This window comes from Neurospora tetraspora (genome assembly GCF_033439725.1).
Source record: "Neurospora tetraspora strain CBS 560.94 chromosome Unknown B0H65scaffold_10, whole genome shotgun sequence".
Classification (NCBI taxonomy): Eukaryota; Fungi; Ascomycota; class Sordariomycetes; order Sordariales; family Sordariaceae; genus Neurospora; species Neurospora tetraspora.
In genome coordinates, this window is record NW_026944392.1 from 61,107 (window position 1) to 82,982 (window position 21,876).

At 40.3% G+C, this 21,876-nt stretch overlaps 4 protein-coding genes across 4 annotated transcripts; 3 read left to right on the forward strand and 1 right to left on the reverse strand.

Moving 5' to 3' along the window:
• Positions 1 to 6,251: 6,251 nt before the first annotated feature.
• B0H65DRAFT_74114 (autophagy protein Apg17-domain-containing protein) lies at positions 6,252 to 8,192 on the forward strand. The gene has a single exon (XM_062831354.1). The coding sequence runs from the start codon at positions 6,350 to 6,352 to the stop codon at positions 8,039 to 8,041; it is 1,692 nt and encodes a 563-aa protein (XP_062676652.1). The 5' UTR covers positions 6,252 to 6,349; the 3' UTR covers positions 8,042 to 8,192.
• A 7,347-nt stretch (positions 8,193 to 15,539) lies between these two features.
• B0H65DRAFT_480893 (uncharacterized protein) lies at positions 15,540 to 16,336 on the reverse strand. Its single transcript, XM_062827609.1, has 2 exons — positions 15,909 to 16,336; positions 15,540 to 15,824 (listed from the first exon to the last, which is right to left on the reverse strand). The coding sequence occupies exons 1-2, from the start codon at positions 16,211 to 16,213 to the stop codon at positions 15,677 to 15,679; spliced, it is 453 nt and encodes a 150-aa protein (XP_062676653.1). The 5' UTR covers positions 16,214 to 16,336; the 3' UTR covers positions 15,540 to 15,676.
• A 1,561-nt stretch (positions 16,337 to 17,897) lies between these two features.
• B0H65DRAFT_436823 (uncharacterized protein) lies at positions 17,898 to 18,092 on the forward strand (the record flags this gene model as incomplete). The annotated part of the gene is made up of 1 exon (XM_062825263.1): positions 17,898 to 18,092. A coding segment is annotated over one exon (195 nt), but the record flags the coding sequence as incomplete, so codon positions are not given.
• A 1,143-nt stretch (positions 18,093 to 19,235) lies between these two features.
• On the forward strand, positions 19,236 to 21,394 carry B0H65DRAFT_74147 (putative extragenic suppressor of the bimD6 mutation). Its single transcript, XM_062831355.1, has 2 exons — positions 19,236 to 19,456; positions 19,582 to 21,394. The coding sequence occupies exon 2, from the start codon at positions 19,598 to 19,600 to the stop codon at positions 21,224 to 21,226; it is 1,629 nt and encodes a 542-aa protein (XP_062676655.1). The 5' UTR covers positions 19,236 to 19,456; positions 19,582 to 19,597; the 3' UTR covers positions 21,227 to 21,394.
• Positions 21,395 to 21,876: the final 482 nt, after the last annotated feature.

Below are 21,876 nucleotides of genomic sequence, written 5' to 3' on the forward strand. Positions count from 1 at the left end.
GTAAATTTAAAGAAGTTTCGTACCCCTTTTTAAAACGTAGGTGCCTCCTATTCGATAATCGTTTTAATCTTCTCCGGGTTTACCTAAATATTAATTCCTATAATAATAATAAAACCTAAATATTCAACACTCTTTACTACAAGTTTACATTTTTTTAAATTTAAATAAAACTTAACAATGGCTATATATTTAATAACTTTATATACTTTAGCTAAATAATTTACTTTAGAATTTAATAAGAAAATTAGTAAATTATTTATGTATATTAAAATAAAATTATTAAAGGAATTTTCCAAAATATTATCAATAGACTATTAAAACGTTGCCGGTATTCTTAATAGTCCAAAAGGTATAATTAACTATTTAAATAACTTATATCGAATTCGAAATACTATTTTCCTTTCCTTTCTTTTGGCTATACGGATTTTATAGAACGCTTATACAATTTCTATTTTAATAAACCATTTCGCTTTAATAATAATTCTAAATATTTTTTTACTTAAGGGGAATAAGTACCGATCAATTTTAATAATAGTATTAAAAACTATATAATTATAGTAAAACCGAAGACTTCCTCCTAACTTCATAATAAAGAGAATTAACGTAGCAATAATTGAATTATTAATACGGATAAAACCCTTATTAAAAAGATTTCTAAACGTTTTGTTTAATACTAAGAATTCTTTTTATAATATATTATAAAAATAACTATAAGGGAGAGGCAGCTCCTTAGCATTTTCGTTTTTTTTAAATTTAATTTTATAGTTAATGTTTAAACGGTTAGGATTAACTTTATTAGCCTCCTTTTATTTCTAAACGAGTAAGTAATTATATGTTTTTATAATGATTATCGTTTATAACTCTTTATTTATTATATCGACCTTAGGTTTAAAAGCCTTCTTAATATTTTATAAATTTATTACGAATATTATTAATACTGTAATTTACCGGCTATTTTTCTTTTTAATCCTATTTACTATAGTTAGGAACGTAGTTATTAAATAATATATTATTTCCTTAAATTCTTTAGCCTTTAAGGAGAAACTCTTCGAAGAATATCCTAAGTATAGGATTTAGTAATTAGCTACCCCGTATTAAAGTCTATACTTATAAAGGATAGAATTGGCCTTTATCGTAATCAACTATAATTTCTCTAGAATAATAAGGAATTTTAATTTAGGGATTATATAAATATAAACGATAGATTTATATTTATAAATATTTACTTTAAAATAAATAATTCTCTTAGTTTTGATTCCTTCTATTTTTAATAAGGCTCCGCGTACCTATTTTTTAAATATAGGTACAACGGGAATTTTTAACCTTTTATTAATATTTTTATTAATTATAGTATAATATTAGCAATTTTCATCGACGAAGGTATAAAAACAATTTTTATTATTAATAGCAATAAGTATTTTAATAATATTTATTTTTATAAATTCCAGGAAACTCTCAACTCCCGCTTTCTTACTTAATACTTTAGAATACTCCTTTATTTGATTTTATAAGGGAACTACTCTTTTTCTAACTCTTTGGAAGAAGAGTAGTTATTACTATTTTCCAATATAGGTTCTACCTTAAGTTTAATTTTAGTAGATTTAATACTAATAAGGAGACGTTATACCGGTTAATATATATAATTGCCGACTATATACCTACGAATTCCGTAACGAAAATAGAAATTGAAAATACGGCGTTTATTTCTTTCATCTCAAGAAACCTATTTAATATATTTAGCGTCCTTATTATTAAGATTACCCTTTATCTTAATATAGTTTATTATATTATTACTATTTATATTTTTAGAATATTTAAAAGTAAGGGCAAGGTTACGCTAAAAAAGGGAATTCTAATAACGATTATTATATTTTTAATTACTACCCCTAATATTACAGAACGCCTTACTAGCTTTAAACTTTTACATAATATCCTTCAATTATTTAATATAGAGGTTATTGGTTTCGGGTATACGGATTAAAATTAATTAATTATAGAAAGCGTTAAATATAGAAATTTTTAATTAAGTTAGTTTAGAATTATTTTCCTAAATAAAGCTTCTAACTTTTATAAAGTTCTCTTCAAACGTAAGGAAATAACCTAATAAGAACTAGTTCTTTCTCTATTATATAATACGTAGGCGGGTTAGGGCCAGTCTTTTCTCGTTCTTATTGCCGAAGATTAATTTAAAGTAATTAAAAAAATCTTTAGGTTTATAAATATTATTAATACTATTATAACGTTAAAAGACTTCTATTTTGATTATTTTATCAGTTAAGAAGGCGTTAAATAGTATTAACCAACCTAATTTATTATTAGTAGTAATTCCCGTCAACTTTTCTTCTTTATATATAAAGCGTAATTAAGTAATATAGAAATTAAATATAGAGGGGGTTCCGTCCTACTTCAGTTAATAGATATTTTTATATTTAAAATTATAATAGGGAGTGGCTTCTTATATAGTACCGATTATAGTATTCGGGGTAGTAGTAATTATTGTAATAATTATATTAATATTAAGGGGGTTCTATTAATTTTAAATAGTAAATTATATATTAAATACTAATTTTACTATTTGGGCGAATATGTTATTAGTAAATAGTATTTTAATAAAATCTTCCTTTTTTCGTATAAGGCGTACGGCTTCTCTCTTCGTAGTTTCTCCTTATTCTATGGCTACGGCGGCTACAACGGTAGAAAATTCTATAGGAATTCTAATTACGGCTATTTAAGTAAGTAAGCTCTACTACTATTATTATAGCAGCTACTTATCCTATTCTATTAAGTCTATTATAATAGAACCTAATATAATAGGGATAGTACGGTTAATATAGGTATTAGTTGTATAGTTTAATTGAGGTTCTATAAAGAAGGAAAGTTCTTTTAAGAGGCGGCTCTACCGGAGATGCGAGGTTTTAATGGGGGCTGCACAGGTACAGCCACGGCGCCTTATAACAGCTCTGGTCGATGACCAGAGCACTATAGCCCGGGCCTTAGCCCCATGACAGAAGATATTAGAATAAAAATAGGTTATATAAATATTATAAAATTATAAAATTAAATAACGGGTAGTAGGTAAACGTTTAGGAGGGTAATAAAGGATATAGAAGGGTAATGCCTATTAAGAAGAAATTAGGAAGAGTTGAATTTAATCGCAGGCAATTAGTCTCTCACTTAAATATTAACAACTGTTTTAGTAGTAAGTGTTATAATATAGTTTAATAGCCAACCCGGGGTATAAGTATAGTACGCCCTTTAGGATAGGTATTAGGAGTATAATTTAATGATATTATATTAATTTTATTTTATTACAAAAGTAGATTTATTTCGATTAATTTTCATTATTTATTAAATAAATATAGTTTTATTTACGTTTATTATTAATAAGATTCAAAATAATTCGTAACTTTAGTATTTATATTAAATTAACTAGGAGTTTTATTAAGTTAAGAATTATTTTTCGAATTATTTTAAAAATTCTTTATATTTATAAGATTTATATTAAACTTTAATTCGAAAGAAAAATATAATTATTTAATTATGATTATATTCCGTTATATAAGAAATGATTATTTTATATAAAAGCTTTATTTAATACTTTACATGAAGAATTTAATATGTTAAGAGTTTTAAATTGAATTATTTATATAAATATTAAATATATATTATATAATTAATAGGTTGTGTAAATATATATAGTATTTTTTTAATTAAATAAAATCGAATAAAATGAATTAAATATTCGCAATTCAAATTCTATTCTATATATAATTCTAACTTTTATAAAAAGTATATAAATAATTTATATTATATTAAACGGCTCAAAATAACACTGTAGTGTATATAATTGAATTAAAGTAAATTAAGACGCTTTATTAATAAGCGAACTATTTATTCTTCTAATTTCGAAACCTTTTAAAATTTAAAAATAGTCTTTTTATTTATTTTTAATATACGGAATTAAAGCAATTATCTTTATAATTCTTAGAAGACGAAAAACGCAACCTTATAATTATATTATTTATAAAATAATTAAATAATTTAAAAAATCTATAAGTAGGAAACTTCTTTAAAAGAAAAAAGGATTTTATAATAATTAAATATTATATAGTTATATTCTAACTAATTTATTATTTATTTATAATAATTATATATTAAATATCTTTATTAAATAACCGTTAACTATTCTTTTTGACTTTGAACATTTTGATTTTATTCTTTCTTATTTACGTTTAATAATTATTCGAATCGATTTATAATATAAATATTTTTACCACCGGAATTTAATATACCTTTAATTACAATTATACATAATTCCTTAGAAAAGAAATATTTAAATCCTTATATTAATTATTAAATGTAGTTTTTTAATTTTATTATAGAATTCTTCAGATTTTTATAAGGTTTAAAATATTTTTAAATTAAAAGTAATTTAAAAGCCTAATACTAGTAAAAATAAAGGTTACTGTCTTTATTAAAACGGTCAAATAAATATATTTTAAGGAAATTAATAATAAGTTTATAAAATATATAATTTTTAAAAGAATAAAACCTTTTAAAGGAAAAATATTTAAATAACGTTCTATTTCTACCTTTAATATAATTTAGGAATTTAACGAATTTTAGTATTAAAGGGTTTAATTTAAAATTATTAAATAAAAGTTCTTAAAACTTTTATTATTAATTTAATATTCAAATTAAATAAGGCCCTAGTTGTTAACTTTTTATTTTGTTTTTATTATTATTATTCTAAATATAAGAAATATAAAAGGTTTTATATATTTTATGGTAATTAATAGAGTAAATAAGCCTTTTAAAAATAATTACTTAAATATATAAAATACATTTAAACCCTAACTATATAATTACTTTTAATTCATTGTTTAGTATTTAACGTATTTTAACCTTACACTTTAAAATTTTAATGCGAACCTAAACTAAAACCCTCTCTAAATCCTTAACCTTATAATTATAAATAATTTTAGTAAAGAAGGGGACCTTATCTTACTTCTTCTTTTCTTCGCCTTTTTCAAAAGTTAAAAAGAATATTAGTAAATAAATATAGTAATTGAAAAAGAAGTAAAAACATAATATACGCTTGCGTAAAGAATAATTTTTACCCTCGCTTTTATAATAATAATTAGTATAAGTACCCTTATTAATAAATTTGCCGCCGGAAATATGATCGGCGAAAGGACTATAGTTATTAATAGTTATATATTTGGTGTAAGGCTTTATATTAATTTTAGCGTTAAAAAAATAATAGGCCAAGTTAATAAAATATTCGGAGCGGTCCTACTTTAAAACCGAAGTGATTAACTCTCCCTTTACCTAATATCTTTTGAAATCAAGGCGGCGGATAATAATTTAAACTGTTTTTATTAAATTTAATTACTTTTAACATCGATTAATCAATTTTAATAGGTGTTTTTACTTAGTTTATAGTTAAAATAGTATAAGCTTTATTAATATTATAGTTGAAGAGTTTCTTAATAGCGAAGTAGAGACGTTTCTTATTAAGTTAATTATTATTTAATTTTTTTAATATTTTATCGTCGTCCATATTTTACGTAATAAACTTGCCCTTAAAAATATAGGGCCGGAGCTTTATAATAATGTCGCTTTCTTTATTAATAGATGCATTTTCCTTCTTTAGCGTTAATTTAAAGTAAATATACGTTAGTCTTATATATAATATACGTTTACAATTTAATTTTAATATATCGTAATCGTTAATAAATAATAGGTTATTATTATAGTAAAAGTATTTATATATATTAAAGTATATAGAGAAGCAGGGTTATATATAATATAAAATAGACTTAATTGCTAAACTGAATCTATGCTAACGCGCCTGGGCGCGTACCTAGTACCTACAGCTGACACGGGCCATTTTCTGACCAAACTTTTTCAATTGAGCATAGCCAACACTTGGGCCACCGTACTCAACTGTGGTTACAGTGGGTCACTGGACCCTGCTCCGGTGCAGGGGATATCCCCGCGCTAACAGCACCCCTGTGGCCCGGCCCTGTGTATTCCCCCGCAAGAGCTGACATCACGCGGCGCGTTGTCTGGGTGACATCCACATGGAAGGAAACTGAAGCTCCCGCCATTCCGATTCCGCAACAACATTGGATCCGGCCACTCCTCCATCACCAATCTCCATCTCCGTCTTCCGTTTCTCCTGTGTTAATCTTTCGTCTACAGCCTACACGCCTATCCCTCCCTACGTCCCTCCTGCTGGCCAGCGAGTCGATGATAAACATGCCCTGACCGTCACCACCACCGGCTCTTCCATTCTTCCATCCAATCCACGACAAAGACACCGACAACCGAGTCACAGACCACGATGGCGAGCTTCCACTCCCACTCTGCCAGTCCCGCCGCCCTCTCACCCGACGACGACCCCCGACCGAGACGGCCTTCACGAACATCCCTTCACGATGCCGCCGCCGCCCCAGCACTATCACCCGGGTCACCAGGCCACGAGCCTGAGGACGAGGTTGACTCGTCCGAGTTCAACGCCGACAACGTCCCCGTTGAAGTCCTCGTCAGGCACCTCCTCGCCGCTAAACAGTCCCTCTCCTCCATGACCCTCGTCCTGCGCGCCAACGACCTTGCCACCTCTGCTCGCCAGATGCACCAAGAATCCGTCATCCTCTCAGCCCAGACCGCCTTTCTGCGCCATGGCATACTCGACGAGGTGCGCATTCTCCAGAAGCTGCGTCGCGGCATGGCGCGCGCCTACGACAACGGCACTCGCGATTTCAAGCACATCATCCGCGACCTCGACATCGCCGACGACCGTCTCGAGAAGATCATGGACGTCTTGGGCAACACCACAGTCGAGACCGTCTTCCGCCAGCCAGGCGAGGAGCCCAAGTCCCTGCTGGATTTTGTCGACCCCAAGATTGTCGAGCAGGTGCGCGACGCGCTGAAGGAAAGCATCCATGAGCTTTCAGCAGCCAAGACCTCGTTTGATGGCGATCTCCTGCGCTTCGACACCGACCTGCGCACGCTTACCGATGCCATGGCCGCCGCCGCCTCCCTCTCCAACCCAACTACGACCGCCGATGGCTATCCCCCCGACCAGCGGTCCATACCCAACCTCCTCTCTGCCATGTCCGACGGCTCTCACCTCATGGCCGAACACCTCTCCTCTTTGACTCGCCACTTCGACATGTGCGTCACAGCCGTGCGCACCACCGAAGGCGGGGCTGCTTTAGCCCGCCGCCGCGCAGCAGAAGTCACCTCCTCAGACGAGGACCAAGTCCCAGTGTCCATATCAGGCGTCATCTCCGCCCAGGAATCGGAATCAGGCCCGTCAGCTTTCGAACCCATGGACCCCCTCGAGCGCCAGGAACTACTACATGTAGTAATGCGCGACGCCGCTGAGGTGGACGACGTAGTTGCCGATATTCACAACGTGCTACAACAAATGGAAATGGACCATGCGTCCCTCCATTCGCTCTTCTCCGCCAGCCGGGCCTCCCACTCCGCCACGCTTACCTGCTTCTCTCTCCTCGAGGAAATCGGTGCCCGGGCGTCCTCGTACATCGCCGCCGAGGCCGAGTTCGTGCAAAGATGGAAATACGAGAAGGAGATTATTACCGAAAACGTGCAAAAGATGGAGGAGCTCAAGACGTTTTATGAAGGGTTTCTGGGAGCTTATGACGGCTTACTGCTCGAAATGGAACGACGAAGAACGGTGGAGGAGAAGATCGATAGCATCTGGAAGAAGGCGAGGGAGCAGGTGGACAAGCTGGTGGAAACGGATAGGAGGCAGAGAGAGCATTTCCGGTTGGAGGTGGGTGATTATGTGCCGGCGGATTTGTGGGGGTTGATGGATAGGCCGCTGGGAAGGTGGACGGTTGTTCCACTGGAGGACACCAGGGAGGGGGATGAGTTGGAACAACATGGAGAACCTGAGAACGAGGGGAGGGTTGAGACTGCATATGAGAGAGAAAGAGAGCCGAGTACGCCGACGCCAAGAAAGGTGCCATTATATGGACCTGGGCCGGCAGGGGAACGACCGTTTTGATGATGATACGATGGTCTTGGGTTTATGATTCAAATTGGGTTTGTTGGTGTTTGGGACGGCGTATGTTTGGAGTTCTTAGTCATCGGGCATGGCATGGAAACAGGTGTGGTGTGGCTGGATGTCACGACTGGCAACATTGGGGCTTGGAAGGCAATCATTCTTGGATAAGGTAGGTAGGTAATGACCAATTTAGATTGTAATTTAAACAAATAGTTCTACTAACTGAATCAGTATTTTAGTAGCAAAGCTGGATGCTCAAACCCATATCTCGTTACCATGGTATTAAATCCATCATCCTCTGATGGGCCGCGCGAGCTTCCAACCTCTCCTCGTCCCACATCCCTCTCTCCAACCTTCTCAGCATACCTTAGCTCCACCAAAGCCCGGCAGGCAGCGGTGGCTTTCGCTTTCTCTTCTCTCTGCTCGTAGGGTAGAGTGGAAGCTTGATTGGATCCATTGGCAAAGAATTGGATTACAGAAGAAGGACTATGAGATTTAGGACTTTGGAAGTTTCAATGGCATACAGCCACGTCAAAATTATCGAGTGTCGTCGACATGGTGGATGAGGAAGGTGTATCTTGGCGTTCCGCTCCCACGGCGAAGTTTACCCCAGACTAGCACCAACCGATGCCCCAATGGTCTACTGGTATGATCCGCGCTCCAGGATCAGGTCAACTCCTCCCTTTGCGTTGAGGCTCCTTCATCGTTCTTTCTTGTTTGTTTCTTTTCCCTGATGAAACTACAGGCTCCCGTTTTAGACGAAATTCTCTGCTGGCATGGCGCGCGGTGAATTGACTTCTAGAGAGACAGAGGTGATCTTGTTCGATTCAAAGTGCGACGACGGTGGCTCAAACGGACCCCTTCATGGGGTTGAGCACTTTTTGGTGTGAACGTGTCGTCGTGAAGGGTTTTTGCGGTAGACGGGAGGAAAGTATTGAGTTGCGTCGATGAGTAGAGGTAGGCCATAGCCCATAGGAGGCAGAATACCTCCGTTTATGGACATTCAATCTTGAGATCAGGGACTGATCTCGAAGTTTCGAGCTTCAACTCTCGCAGGGTGGAGGGCATGTGAATGGAACAAGTAATAGATGGAGGTTGAGTAAAGTGATCGAACATGAGCAATTTGTTCGCTCCTCATAGAAGCCGATCTGTTCTATCCCGTCTCCGGGTATCTTCACGAGGGCAACCCGACTCTTCAAGAGGATCAACGAACTTCACGATGGCTCTATAAAGCCATTCACCTCCCTTCATGGGGTGCAAACGAAGCAGTCCAAGGCCATCAAAAAATTCCCCATGGTTCCTCCTCTGGGAAATATACATATCCCTTTAATTCCACTAGTTCAACATTTTCCACCAAACAACCCAACAACCAAGCGATCAAGCGAAGGCGAAGACAGACCAGCCCTAAACCTCCTGAAAGATATCACCAGGGCACGCAAACCAGGCAGTAAGCCAGCACCGCAATAATCAGAACCAATCTCCCAGAAAAAGAAACACTAACACCCCATACCACAGAACCCTAGAACCAAACCACCAAACAAGCACAAAAGTCCAAATGTGCAGATACGGCATTGAATACAGGTTCTGCCGCAACGGCAACCGGTGCCGGGGTGGCAACGGCCTCTTCCAAGGAACCACTCGCCGCAATAACTATTATACGCAAAGACACAACAGGCGGGACTGCACTAGTAGAGACTGTCGCGGTAATCTGCAGTATGATTGGCGGTTGGATTGTTGGCTTGTGGTGGGGGAGTGTGATACGTGCAATCCGGACTGGTTCTTACAACCTTGAGTACTCAGTGTGAAGGTAAGGGCTGGGAGGAATGAAAAGGGGGGAAGATTCGAGGAGCAGAAAAGGTGGAAACTCGAAGAGTCAAAGGCTCTGAAGGAATGAAGAAGGGAAAGACCCTGGGGGAAAAAGGGAAAAGATGGTGGAGGGAATTATTACAGAGGAATTATGGAAAGGAGGGGTTATGAAAAGGAGGAATCATGGAAAAGGAGGGATCATGGAAAAGGTTAAGACCTAGTCGTAATGGGAAACCGGGAAAATGAAGGTTAGGAAGGAACAACAACTGCGAGAAAACCAAATAAACTTCAAATATGAAAGTCATTTCTCGTCGAACAATTAAGTTCCAAGAATTTCTGGAAAGTTATTATCGAGTGTCTTTGTTGGGTGAGGGTGCGTGTAGGTTTGGGGTGGGTGCGGGTAGGGTTACTCAATAAGTAATAGATGGAGCTTGAGTGAAGTGATTACCTAGGTAAATATGATCAATTTGTTCGCTCCTCATGGAAGCCGATCTGTTCCATCCAGTCTCGGGTTAGAGGTATCTTTACGAGGGGAAGTCGACCTGATTCTTCAAGTGAATCAATACACTTTACGGTACCTATTATGAGCCATTCAACTCCTTTCATGGGTTTGGTCATATGCAAACGAAGCAGTCCAAGGTCATTATAGAATTGCCGATAATTCCTACTCTTGGGAATATAAATATCCCCTTAATTCCACCAGTTCAACCTTTTCTACCAGACAACCAAGCGGAACTGAAGACAGACCAGGCTTAATCCTCCTGAAAGAAATTACCAGAATACACAACCCAGAAGGCAGTAAGCTGGCACCGCAATAATCAGACCCAATCTCCCAGACCAAGAAGCACTAGCATCCCATCGATAGAACCCCCACAATGTGCTACTCCTACTTCGAATACCACTACTGCCGGAAAGGCGCCGACTGTCCGAACGGCTACGGCTCGGTTGACGCACAAGGGCGGCTATACCAGCGATATTACGTCTGGAACACAGTCGAGGTCCGCTGCTCTGCCAGTACGCAGTGCCCTACCAACAGGGTGGCGGAGATGAGGCCGGACTGCAACGAGAGAAAGACCGATGAGTTGTGCTTTCAATGTGAGGCCGCAGCGAGGCGATAACGGAAGAAAAATAAGACGATTCGTTGGCCATGTGGATGGGAAAAGGAGGGATCATGAAAAAGGTCAAGACTTTATGGGAAAGCGGGAAAATAAAGGTTTGGAAGGAACAACTCCATAGGGTAGACGACTCAACCATGGATAACCCAACTTCAAGAGAACCAAATAAACTTCAAGTATGAAAGTCATTTCTCGTCGAACAAATAAGTTTGCATCCTAAAACATTAAGAAGACCTGGGATGTTTCTATACCAAATCCATGACTCTGTGAGTGATGTTAAACAGTGGACGACCTGTCACAGCAACGAGCTTATTCCATCGTTTGGTGACCTGAAAATCCGAGGCACCGATTCAACCCTCCGCAGAGGGCATTGTACTCTTCCCTAAAAATACAATCCCTACACTACGCTCGCCTTTCCGTTTCCATTTCCTGCCCATTTTCACTTGGTTGCCTCTACACCCTCTCATCTTCTCCCGCCCTTCCACCTACAATGACCCAGTAAGATACAGTCGCGTTTTCCAGCTTACTCCGGCGTTCAAGCACATCCAACAAAACTCAGTTACATTGTAACAATCTCGCCACTTCGTATACCGAAGCGGGAAACTCTGAGTTGCAACAAGCCTTGTGTAGGAGGCAATGCATGAAAAGAAAACTGTAATTATTTTCTAGACATGGCTTTTCTGCCAGGGCCCTAGAAGCCACAAGTATAGAGTGTAGAGGCAACCTTCTATACTTTTAGTGACTTAAAGGCCACCAGGTTGAAGGCGTGCATTTACTAGCGAAGGCCTATATTTGATCGTAAAGGCCGACATTGTCGGAATAGCTTCAAAAAGTTCGTCACGAACAGGAATCGAATAGAGAATATCATGCATACAATTGAAAACCAAGAACTACTTCAAGAACCGCTTGTCCACTGAGCCAATTAGTTCCTATATTTATGGGGGAAAGGGTTAGTTCTTTCTGTTTATAAAGGGGAAGTGAGGTGTTTGGGGAGGAAGGTAGGACTTTGAGACTTTGAGACTTGAGGTAATCTCGACCTTCGGACCCGAGCCAGCTCCAAAACCAAGGACACTGTACTATAGCGCTTATCCCCTGAAGGAAACATGGTTTGTCTGAGGAACAAGGCTTGTGCCTGCCTTTTGTCCAAGAAGGACAACCCATGTCACGAAACGCATTTTCCCACTACGGTTATTTCTTGTTTACGTCTTCCTTCGGATCTCTCTGCCTAGTTTCTTTAAGGACGAAACTGTCTGTTGTGCGCGTGGTGAATTAACTACCTCTACTGTGGTAGACGGGAGGGAGGCACTGAGATCCAATCCGTCAATGAGTGAATGGAGGGCTAGGAGACAGGGTAAAGTCACTCGATCTCGAGATAAGGCTTAATCTTGAAGTTTTCTCAGTCTCAACTGCCTTGGGGCGGGTATAGTAAACGAGAAATCTAAGGTACCTCTAATATAGGGAGGGAGCTTGGTAAAGTGATCGAACATGGTGAATTTGTTTGAGTAATCCTACCCGCACCCATCCTAAATCTACACGCACCCTCCCCCACCCAGAAATGTGGGTCGTGCAGCTGGATGACAGCTAACATTGAAAATCCCGTTTTTACCCACTAAATTTCGTATTTTCAATGCACGCCAACATTCCTGTAACTTAGTTATTTTTTTCGCTTATTTTCATATCACTATTTGTACGCATTTGTACATTATATATCAACAACTATATTAATAATTACCTCAATGTACGTAATCTTATTTAAATTAATTAATTTTCATCGCTTTCAGTCGATAATATTAAATTAGATATCTTCGCAATCGCACAACTAAAAATAACGTCGCCGCCGTCGTACTTCCTCCTCTTCCTCCTCTTCGTCGTCATCGTCGTCCGCCGCCTCGACCCCTCCCAATAAGTAAGAGTAAATTATACCAGCCGACGATACATTCTTTACAATGGCGCCTACCCCCAATTTTTATAGCGTTTACAAATAGTTAATTAATTTATATCGCTACTATTACTTTAGTATTATTACCTAGCGATTATAGACTTTCGAAATAGGATTTAATAAGGTGAAATACTAGAACTACGTATATTAATGTAATTACACTCAACCTAAATAATACTTAAAAGACAACCTGTATAAAAAGCGCTATATTACCTTACGTAAAATCGCGTAAGACTATCCCTTTTGAATCGTCGTTTAATTTTTAAAAAAGAACGGTCGTACTTAAAATATACGGCCGTTAAGCCTTATATATTAAAGCTATAGGTTATTAGAATATTTATATAATTACTTTATATTTCGAATAAGGGTTACTAATTTAGACTAATTAAAATATATTAATAGTTTGCTTCGATAATATAATTTAACCGTTCCCTCTATCTATACTAATATTAAAAAACACTACCCCAGCCTATATTTTACCTTTAAAACTTTAAATAATTAGTATTAATTCTTACAATAAGGGGATAGGAATGGCTACGCTGATACTTAAACTTTTAGTAGGAAATTAATCTTTAATATAATAATAGTATTTAAAATTAAGGAATTTAATTACTATAGCCATAAGAGGGAAGAATAAGGTATTATATTACGGTACGCTCTCTAAGTTATTGAATTATAATAATTTATATAGAAGGGTTCTTATATACTTTCTTTATCGATACAACGTATAAAAGTAATTATTATTATATACTATTTATTTAAAGGGTAATTATTATATTAGAGAGGTCGTTTATATTAGTATTTTAAGCGGTTATTCATAATGAAAGGGAGAAATGATATATTTAATTAATTAAATCGTTCGAAAAGGCTATTAAAGAATTCGAGATTCCCCTACCTACTATACTTATTACTAATAGTAATACTTAATTTATTTTTACTATCGACCGATTTTTACTAAATATTTAATACTAACGTTATACTTAGTATATTAATTTTAGCGTCGTTAAATATTTTAAAATAACGATAACGAATTTTAAAGCGATAATAAATATAGTAATAAGGAGTAATCTAGTAAGGAGAGCTCCTATAGCGAAGACTTTAATAAAGCGGCGGCTTAAGTACAAAGAGAAGCCCTTAATTAATATAATTAAATTGATATCGAACGGTTGTACTATATATATAATAAGGTTAAAATAGTTATTAAAATATAGGCTAGGTTAGGTCCGCTCCCTAGGAGGTTTATTAATATTAGAATTGGGTTCTTTTATTTATAGTAATATATAATTTACTCTTCGTTTGAATCGAACTTTAATAACGCGTAGTTTTTCTTCTATTATTGATTTAAAATAGTATAAGAGGCTATTATTAAATAAATTAAATTCGAATTTATTCTTTATAAGTTAGAGTAGACTAATTATTATACGAAATAATATTTTAATTGCGGGCAACGTACTATATCGATAAATAAATCTAATAATAATTTATTGAAGTCGTATAAATGATTAATTCGTAGTAGGTTAATTAACCTCTACAAGGCCGTTATTACCTATATCGTTATTCGCTAGGAACTCTTTAATTAAAAATTAACCTCTTTAGCAATTTGCGTACGTACTACGTAAATAGGACCCAACTATACCTAGCTTAATACTATTACTATGGAAATAACCTCTTAGGGGGTGGATTTGTTTAATAGGTAATATTAATAATTAAAAGCGACCCTCCCTAATATTCGATACCCTAATAGCAATCGTTTGTAGCCCTATTCAAATAATTTTCGAACCTAATACAGGCTCCCTTATACTTATAAAATAAAAGCTGCTTACTAAATTAATAAAATAGTCTTAGTTACTAAGGTGGATTATTACCCCTTTTAGTATTTTATTTAACGATATATAAAGTCCCCTTATTATTAATCCGAGCCTCCTTATATTAATTTACGTAATAGGACGTAGTAGATAAATATTTATAATTTTGCTTAGCCGCTAAGGGGGTATATAAACGTCGTCCTCTTAAATAGGGCGGTCTATTTAGCGACGAAGCTATTTTGCTAATTAAGTTACTTACTTAAGCGACTAAGAAAAAGAATAAAGCAAAAGGATTACGCGGTAAGTTTAAGAATATTTAACCTATACGAGCTTTAGTGCGGTACGATTATTCCTAATATGAGGCGGGGCTTAATATTAAGTAGTTAAATATTTAAGACGAGGTATATAGTTGTATTGAGGTAGCCGACGACGAGGAGGATAAGGAGGATGAGGAGTTAGGTAGATATTAGGAGGAGAGAGTTCGAAAGGTATAGCGGGCGCCTATTAAAATATCCTCTGAACTTTCCTCCCTTAATAGCGATTTTAAATTTAATAACTAATATAGCGAATAAAATAATTAATATATAGCATTTTATACTAATTATTATAAATATATTACGAGATTTGAGTGAGTTATAGGGAAGAATCATTAAGGGGGTTATATGGTTGGGTGATTTAGCTTGAATGCGATACGATATTTAAAATAGGTAAGAATACCGCCAAAACCCTATATTTTATATAATAGCTGACATTTGGGTGGGGAGGGTGCGTGTAGATTTGCCCTGGGTGCGGGTAGGATTACTCATTTGTTTGCACTCCGTGGCTGCTGATCAGTTCTATCCTGTATTTTCTTCTCTTCACCAGTGAGCCTTCACACTTCACGGGGAGAAACGAGTTTACTATAGATCTAAGGAGCCATTCACCTCGATTCATGGGATTGCCCATATCCAGACGAAGCAGTCCAAGCTCGTCACAATATCTTCGATAAATTTACCTCCGGGAGATATAAATAACCCCTTTGTTCTACCAGTTCAACTTCCTCCACTAGACAACCCAACAAGCAGACAAGCAAGAACAGATCCAAGCCTCCAAAAAGCCTCAGCAGTACACACAAACTAGTAAGCCATTCCCACCATAACAAACCTAACCCAACCTCCACATCACCACGAGCGACTAGGAAGCACTACCACCCCCATCAACAGAACCCCCAGAACCAAACCAAACCACCAAAACAGCACAAAAATCCAAAATGTGCAAATACGGCATCGAATACAGGTTCTGCCGCACCGGCAACCGCTGCCCCGGTGGCTACGGCCTCTACCAAACCCCTCGCCGCTGTTACGCGGAAAGAAACAACACGCGGAACTGCTACCGAATCTCGACCTGTCCCGGTTATTTCGCATATGACCCGCGGTTGGATAAGTTTGAGGTGGTGGGAGAGTGTGGGATGTGCCAAATGGACCGGCAAATGCGGGGCTACCGTAACCGCTGTATCAGATTCCGACATGGCAGAAGAGGACCCGAATGCCACATAAAAGCTCAGGGGATTTGGGGATGGCGTGCGGGTTTCGGAAGTGTATCGGCGTGAAGGGAAGGGAAGGGGAGGAATGAAAAGGGGGGAAGATTCGAGGGTCAGAAGAGGTGGAAATTCAGGTTGAGAGTTGAAGGATCTGGTGAGAAGGGATAAGCTGAAGATGACAGGAGAAGGCAACTTACCTTAATGGATACCTCTATGGATGGGAGATGGAGGGAAAGACCCTGGTGGAAAAAAAGGAAAGGATGGTGGGAATCATCAGGGAGGAATGTTTGGAAGAAACAACGTTGAGATTCGAGAGACCAAGATGAATCTCAAGTTCTCAAAGTCACTTCATGAACCATAATGCAAACAAGTGAATGAGCCACTTAAGAGGTCAAATCAGCTTCGGAACTCAAAGTGTTGAACTACTGCAGTGTCAACGTCCAGCGCTTGAAATAACTCAACTCAACTCAACTCGGGGGTTCGAGTTAGTTGAGTGGGTCAACTCGAGATCTCGAGTTGAGTCGAGTTGAGTCGAGTAAGTTGCCAAACGGTGGGGCCATATAAAATCCCGGGGGACCCCTTCTAGAATCCGGTCCCCGGGCAATTTTACTACCAAAAAAAATTCTGCCGGTTTGCCAAGAAGGCGGCCAACTCGGTAACTCAACTCGAGGGTCCCGAGTTGAGTTGCAACTCTAGCCGAAACCCCCAAGTTGAGTCGAGTTGAGTTGAGTCGAGTCGAGTTGAGTTATATAAGTTGAGTTATTTCAAGCGCTGTCAACGTCACGAACGAGGACGGGCGGTCTAACATCTTTTTCAGTGACACATCCGACGTACAATCTCCCTTGAAGACAACGTCAGGTACAGAGACAACTCGACGCCGTAGCAAGTGACTTAAACTCAGCACCTTCACCCATTATCCCATAGCCCCCCCCGACTCCAATATACCACTCAGCCCACCATGTGCTATTACTACCACGAATACAAATACTGCCGGAATTCTTCCTCCTGTCCAGCCGGCTACGGTCGAATCAACTCGGCCGGAGAACTTAACAAGCGGTTTTTCGGATGGGAAGTCCGCACAGTCAAATGCTTACTTGCTCAAGGGGGAACTTCGGGCTTATCGACTTCGTGTTCGAGTGGTGGGTTTGCAAAGTATGAGAAGTGGCGGGATTGTAACACTGTTACTGAGTGTTGTTGGAGGTGTTTGAATGCCGGAGTAAGCTGGAAGACATGACCACTTCTGCGAGGGAGCTTTTTAGGATGTAGAAGGGGAGGACATGAGAGGGGGTAAAGGGAAGAAAAATGGAAACCAGAATATACAGGCATGGGAAAAGAAAAGGAATTCTTAAGGGGTAGATTAACCTCAGCGCAGGTTTAAATGGGCGTCTCGAGTTCTTGAGGCCACCAGACGATGGAATAAGGTCATTGTTGTGACAGGTCGTTCACTACATGTATTCAACATGAGAAGCAGAAGAACATCAAAACCATCCATGGTGACTTCCAGCAATAGAACGAAGTTTTCGAAGTGATCAAGACCCTAACCTTGACCCAAAAGGCCCATTACCTTCCTACCAACCGTATCACCGTCACTCTTCCCTTACTAACCATACCTGGCAGCCCTGGCTGCGGCCTTGCAGTGAGGACACAGCTTATCAATCCTTCTCGAGATGAAATAGTGATTCATATTCGCCCGCCTGCGGGTAGGGCAGCTGCTTATATCGTCATAGCAGCTGACTATTCTTCTGATGCGCTTGAACCATCGCCGGTACAGCACCCCTTGTTCGTCGACCCAGCCATAGCCTGCCGGACAGTCGGCGGCGTTTCGGCAAAAGTGGTGTTCCATGTAGGAGTAGCACATGGTGAGTAGTTATTAGTCCGTTTAGGCAAGTTGATGTGGGAAAAGCTGGAATTCCGATGGGGGTTGCGAAAAAACTGGGAGACGTACCTGTTGGGAACTGTGTGCTGTTATATGCTCCGTGTTAACATCAACTGCCATCGAACTTGCAATGCATATATGAGTTCATTGACGAACTTGGCTGGTCAGTGATCCATTGAATCCGTTGTTAAAAGTAGGAGCCGTCAACAACCATGAATCGAATCCTCACAACGCTCAATGCCATTGTGCGCCTGGGTCATGTCCCGGAGGCAGGCCAGGAGGTAGTGATTAGCGATGTAGATAAATCAAGTTGCCAAACCAAGTTCACGCAATCAAGCAAATACAAGCAATCAAATCGGGGTCTCCCTATAAATCAATCAAGCAACTACAAATCTATAATTGATTGAGCTTACTTGGCCGCCCGGTAGAATTTTTTTTTGGTGGTAAAAGTTGTCCTATTTTGCCCATAGTCCGGACTTTCAGGAGCGATGTCAGGTCAGGGTTAGGGTTTGCTATATACTCCACTTGTCTTGGCAATTACTTGACCAATCAAGTAATTAACCAATTTAACTCTATTACTTGACCCACTCAACCAACCTCAAACCTTTGTTTGATTGAACTTAAGTTATCTACATCGCTGGTTGTGATGGGTTGACTTTTGATCGCAAGTTTCCAGTCCATTCATTATCCACAGATACCCAGAGGTTGAACCCCAGATTTAACCATGATTAAAACATAAGGTCAGGTAGATGACGATAGGTTTCCTTGTATACCCCGGAACCATGGTGTTGCTTGATGACTTGGGGTGGTTGCCAGTTAGCACTAACAGCTGGGTTCGGCCCACAAGGACGCGTACTGTTAGTGCCAGTGTCCGCACTCGGCATCAATTGTAATCTGGAGTGAACGGAAGCATGAATAAATTGATAAATTCAGGATTTCATACCGGTTTCCCGAAACTGAGTCACCGGTTGATTTGTTCTGCGCCGGATGTTGAGATGTGGAAAATGCAAAAGGAATTTGGAATGAATCAGAATGATAGCGTCAGCATCATCGCTTAAGCGTAGGCGGCAGGCACACCCAGTGGCAACACCGGTGCAGGGATGCATTGTCTGTACCGAACGAACCTCGCAGCATCGGAGAGGCAAGAAATAAATTACATATGCTGAATACTGAGCCAAAGACTATTTAAACAGCAAGATCATCTCAAACGCAAACATTCAATAACCTCTTCCAATCCATCTTCGAGTCGTTGTCGAGAACTCACAAACGACCCTAACCCTGAATCTTGAAAACAGCCCTACGAACTCCAACCTCTTGGCAAAGCTGGCCGACACCCCGCATTGCGATAAGATAAGGTGAGCTCGCCCCACCAAGAAAATTGCCAGTGGAAGTAGGGTCCAAGTTCCATGACGCTTTCCATCCTGTCTCCAGCGCCCGTTGCACTTGCCCCCCATCACCACCTGCTAACAACCAACGGAAGCAGACCCGGCAACAAGATGGCTTCCCAACCAGAACTCACGTCGACCACTCCGGCGACCGACAACCAGAATGTCGACCTCAACAACACCACCGCCCAGCTCGACAACCTTGCGATCGAAGAGGAAGACGACGACGACCTCCAAGATGTCTTCGAATCCGACGATGACCTCGACTACGAAGATGGCGGCGCCGACCTGACCAAGTCATACAACCGCCAACAACAAGGCGCCGGCGGTACCAACTCCCAGCAGTCCCAGGCCCAGGCCCAACAACAAAAACCCACAGCCAACACTTCAGCCCGCGTCGACGACCAAATCGCCGCCCTCTCCAAGTTCGCCGGAAAGATCCGCATCGACGCCTTCGACAATGCCTCCGGTCCCGCCGAGCGCAGCAAAGACAAGTCCGACCGCGCCACCTCCGAGCTCGTACTCGACCAGCGCACGCGCATGATCCTGCTGCAAATGATCAACCAGGGCTTCGTCTCCGAGATCCACGGTGCCATCAGCACGGGCAAGGAAGCCAACGTCTACGGTGCTATCCTGCACCCCGAGGATGGCTCGGCTCCCGTACACAGGGCCATCAAGATCTACAAGACGGCCATTTTGGTGTTCAAGGATCGCGAGAAGTACATCACTGGTGAGCACCGCTTCAAGAGCGGCAGCGAGAAGGGAAACAACAGGAAGATGGTCAAGCTCTGGGCCGAGAAGGAGTTCAGGAACCTGCGCCGTCTGTACACAGCCGGCATCCCCTGCCCGGAGCCGATCAAGCTCAAGCTCCACGTCCTTGTCATGAGCTTCTTGGGAGATCGCAAGGGGTGGGCTTACCCCCGTCTGCGCGACGCCCCCATCTCCGGAGACGACGCCGACGAGCAATGGCGCGACCTCTACATCCAACTCCTCGGCCTCATGCGCAAGCTGTACCAAGTCTGCCGCCTCGTGCACGCCGATTTGTCGGAATACAACATCCTCTATAACAACAAGAAGCTCTACATCATTGATGTTTCTCAATCAGTCGAGCACGACCATCCCCACTCGCTCGAGTTCTTGCGCATGGATATCAAGAACGTCGGCGATTTCTTCAGGAGAAAGGGCGTCGACACGCTGCCGGACCGCACGATTTTCGATTTCATCGTCAACCCCAAGGGGCCGGCGGAGGAACCCGGTATGAAGGAGACCATCGAACAGCTTTACCAGACGAGGGTAGAGGTCGAGGATACCGAGGAGGCCAGGGCCGAGCAGGAGGTCGATAACGAGGTTTTCAGGAACCAGTACATCCCCAAGACGCTGAACGAGGTTTACGATATCGAGAAGGATGTGGCCAAGGTCAACGAGGGTCAGGGAGAGGATTTAGTGTATAAGAACCTGTTGGCGGATCAGGTGGTGCAAAAGACGGCGGAGGAGGAGGAAGAGGAGGATTCCGAGGAGGAGGAAGAGGGCAGCGGTGATGAGGAGGAGGGTAGCGAGGACGAGGATGACGAGAGCCGATTCGAAAAGGGAACACCAAGAGGCAAAAGATTCGTCGATAAGGACGAAAAGAAGCAGCATAAGCAGGCGGTTAAGGAGGCCAAGAGGGAGAAGAGGAAAGAGAAGATACCCAAGGCGGTCAAGAAGAAGTTGGTGAGCAGCAGTTCGAGGAGGAAGCACTGATTGCTGTTTATGGGTACCCCTTTCCTTTTCTTCCTGTTCCGAGTCTTCTTTGCTTATGGGTTAGGGTATGGTTTCTATGGCGCTAGAGAATAATGGATCATGTCATCTTCCAGCCTGCGTATCGTGCTTTGATGCGTTTTGGCGTTTCTTCTCTCTTTCATATCTGACCCCATCACCTTTAACCTGAGTACTTCTACCCATTATGCCTTGCGAGACAGACGGGTGCGCAGCAAGAAAAGCAACCGAATGACGAAAGCAGTACAGCCTGCCCGAGATGGTCGTCTCCTCATGAGCTTGTAATGGTTTTGCCCCTACCAGGGCGAAGCCTCTTGCTCTCAAGTAGAGACGCTTTCTTGGTAGACAGGTCCGAGCCGCTGGTCAGCCACGCAAGAGTGGTGATGCCGGGCTATGACGACCAAAGAGAGCACTGACGGTTTGCTCATTGCTTTTGCTCCCAACCTAAAGCGCCTTTCAACCCCCGAGAAAAATTCCATTGGTTTCCTTTTACCCTTCGAACGTACCCGGAGATAGAAAGGTAGGTACCTACCATCCACAACCCCTTTTTCTTTTCCCCCCTCTCCGTTTCCTGCCTCCCCCCCTCCATATTGCTCCTCAAGCTCCCTTACCAACCTGCCCATATCAACCTAGCT

Coding starts and splice junctions, on each gene's coding strand:
- B0H65DRAFT_74114 (XM_062831354.1), top strand. CDS start 6,350: ATGGCGAGCTTCCACTCCCACTCTGCCAGTCCCGCCGCCCTCTCACCC.
- B0H65DRAFT_480893 (XM_062827609.1), bottom strand. CDS start 16,213: ATGTCGGAATCTGATACAGCGGTTACGGTAGCCCCGCATTTGCCGGTC. Junction 15,825..15,908: donor TTGGTTTGGTTCTGGGGGTT/CTGTTGATGGGG, acceptor GGAATGGCTTAC/TAGTTTGTGTGTACTGCTGA.
- B0H65DRAFT_74147 (XM_062831355.1), top strand. CDS start 19,598: ATGGCTTCCCAACCAGAACTCACGTCGACCACTCCGGCGACCGACAAC.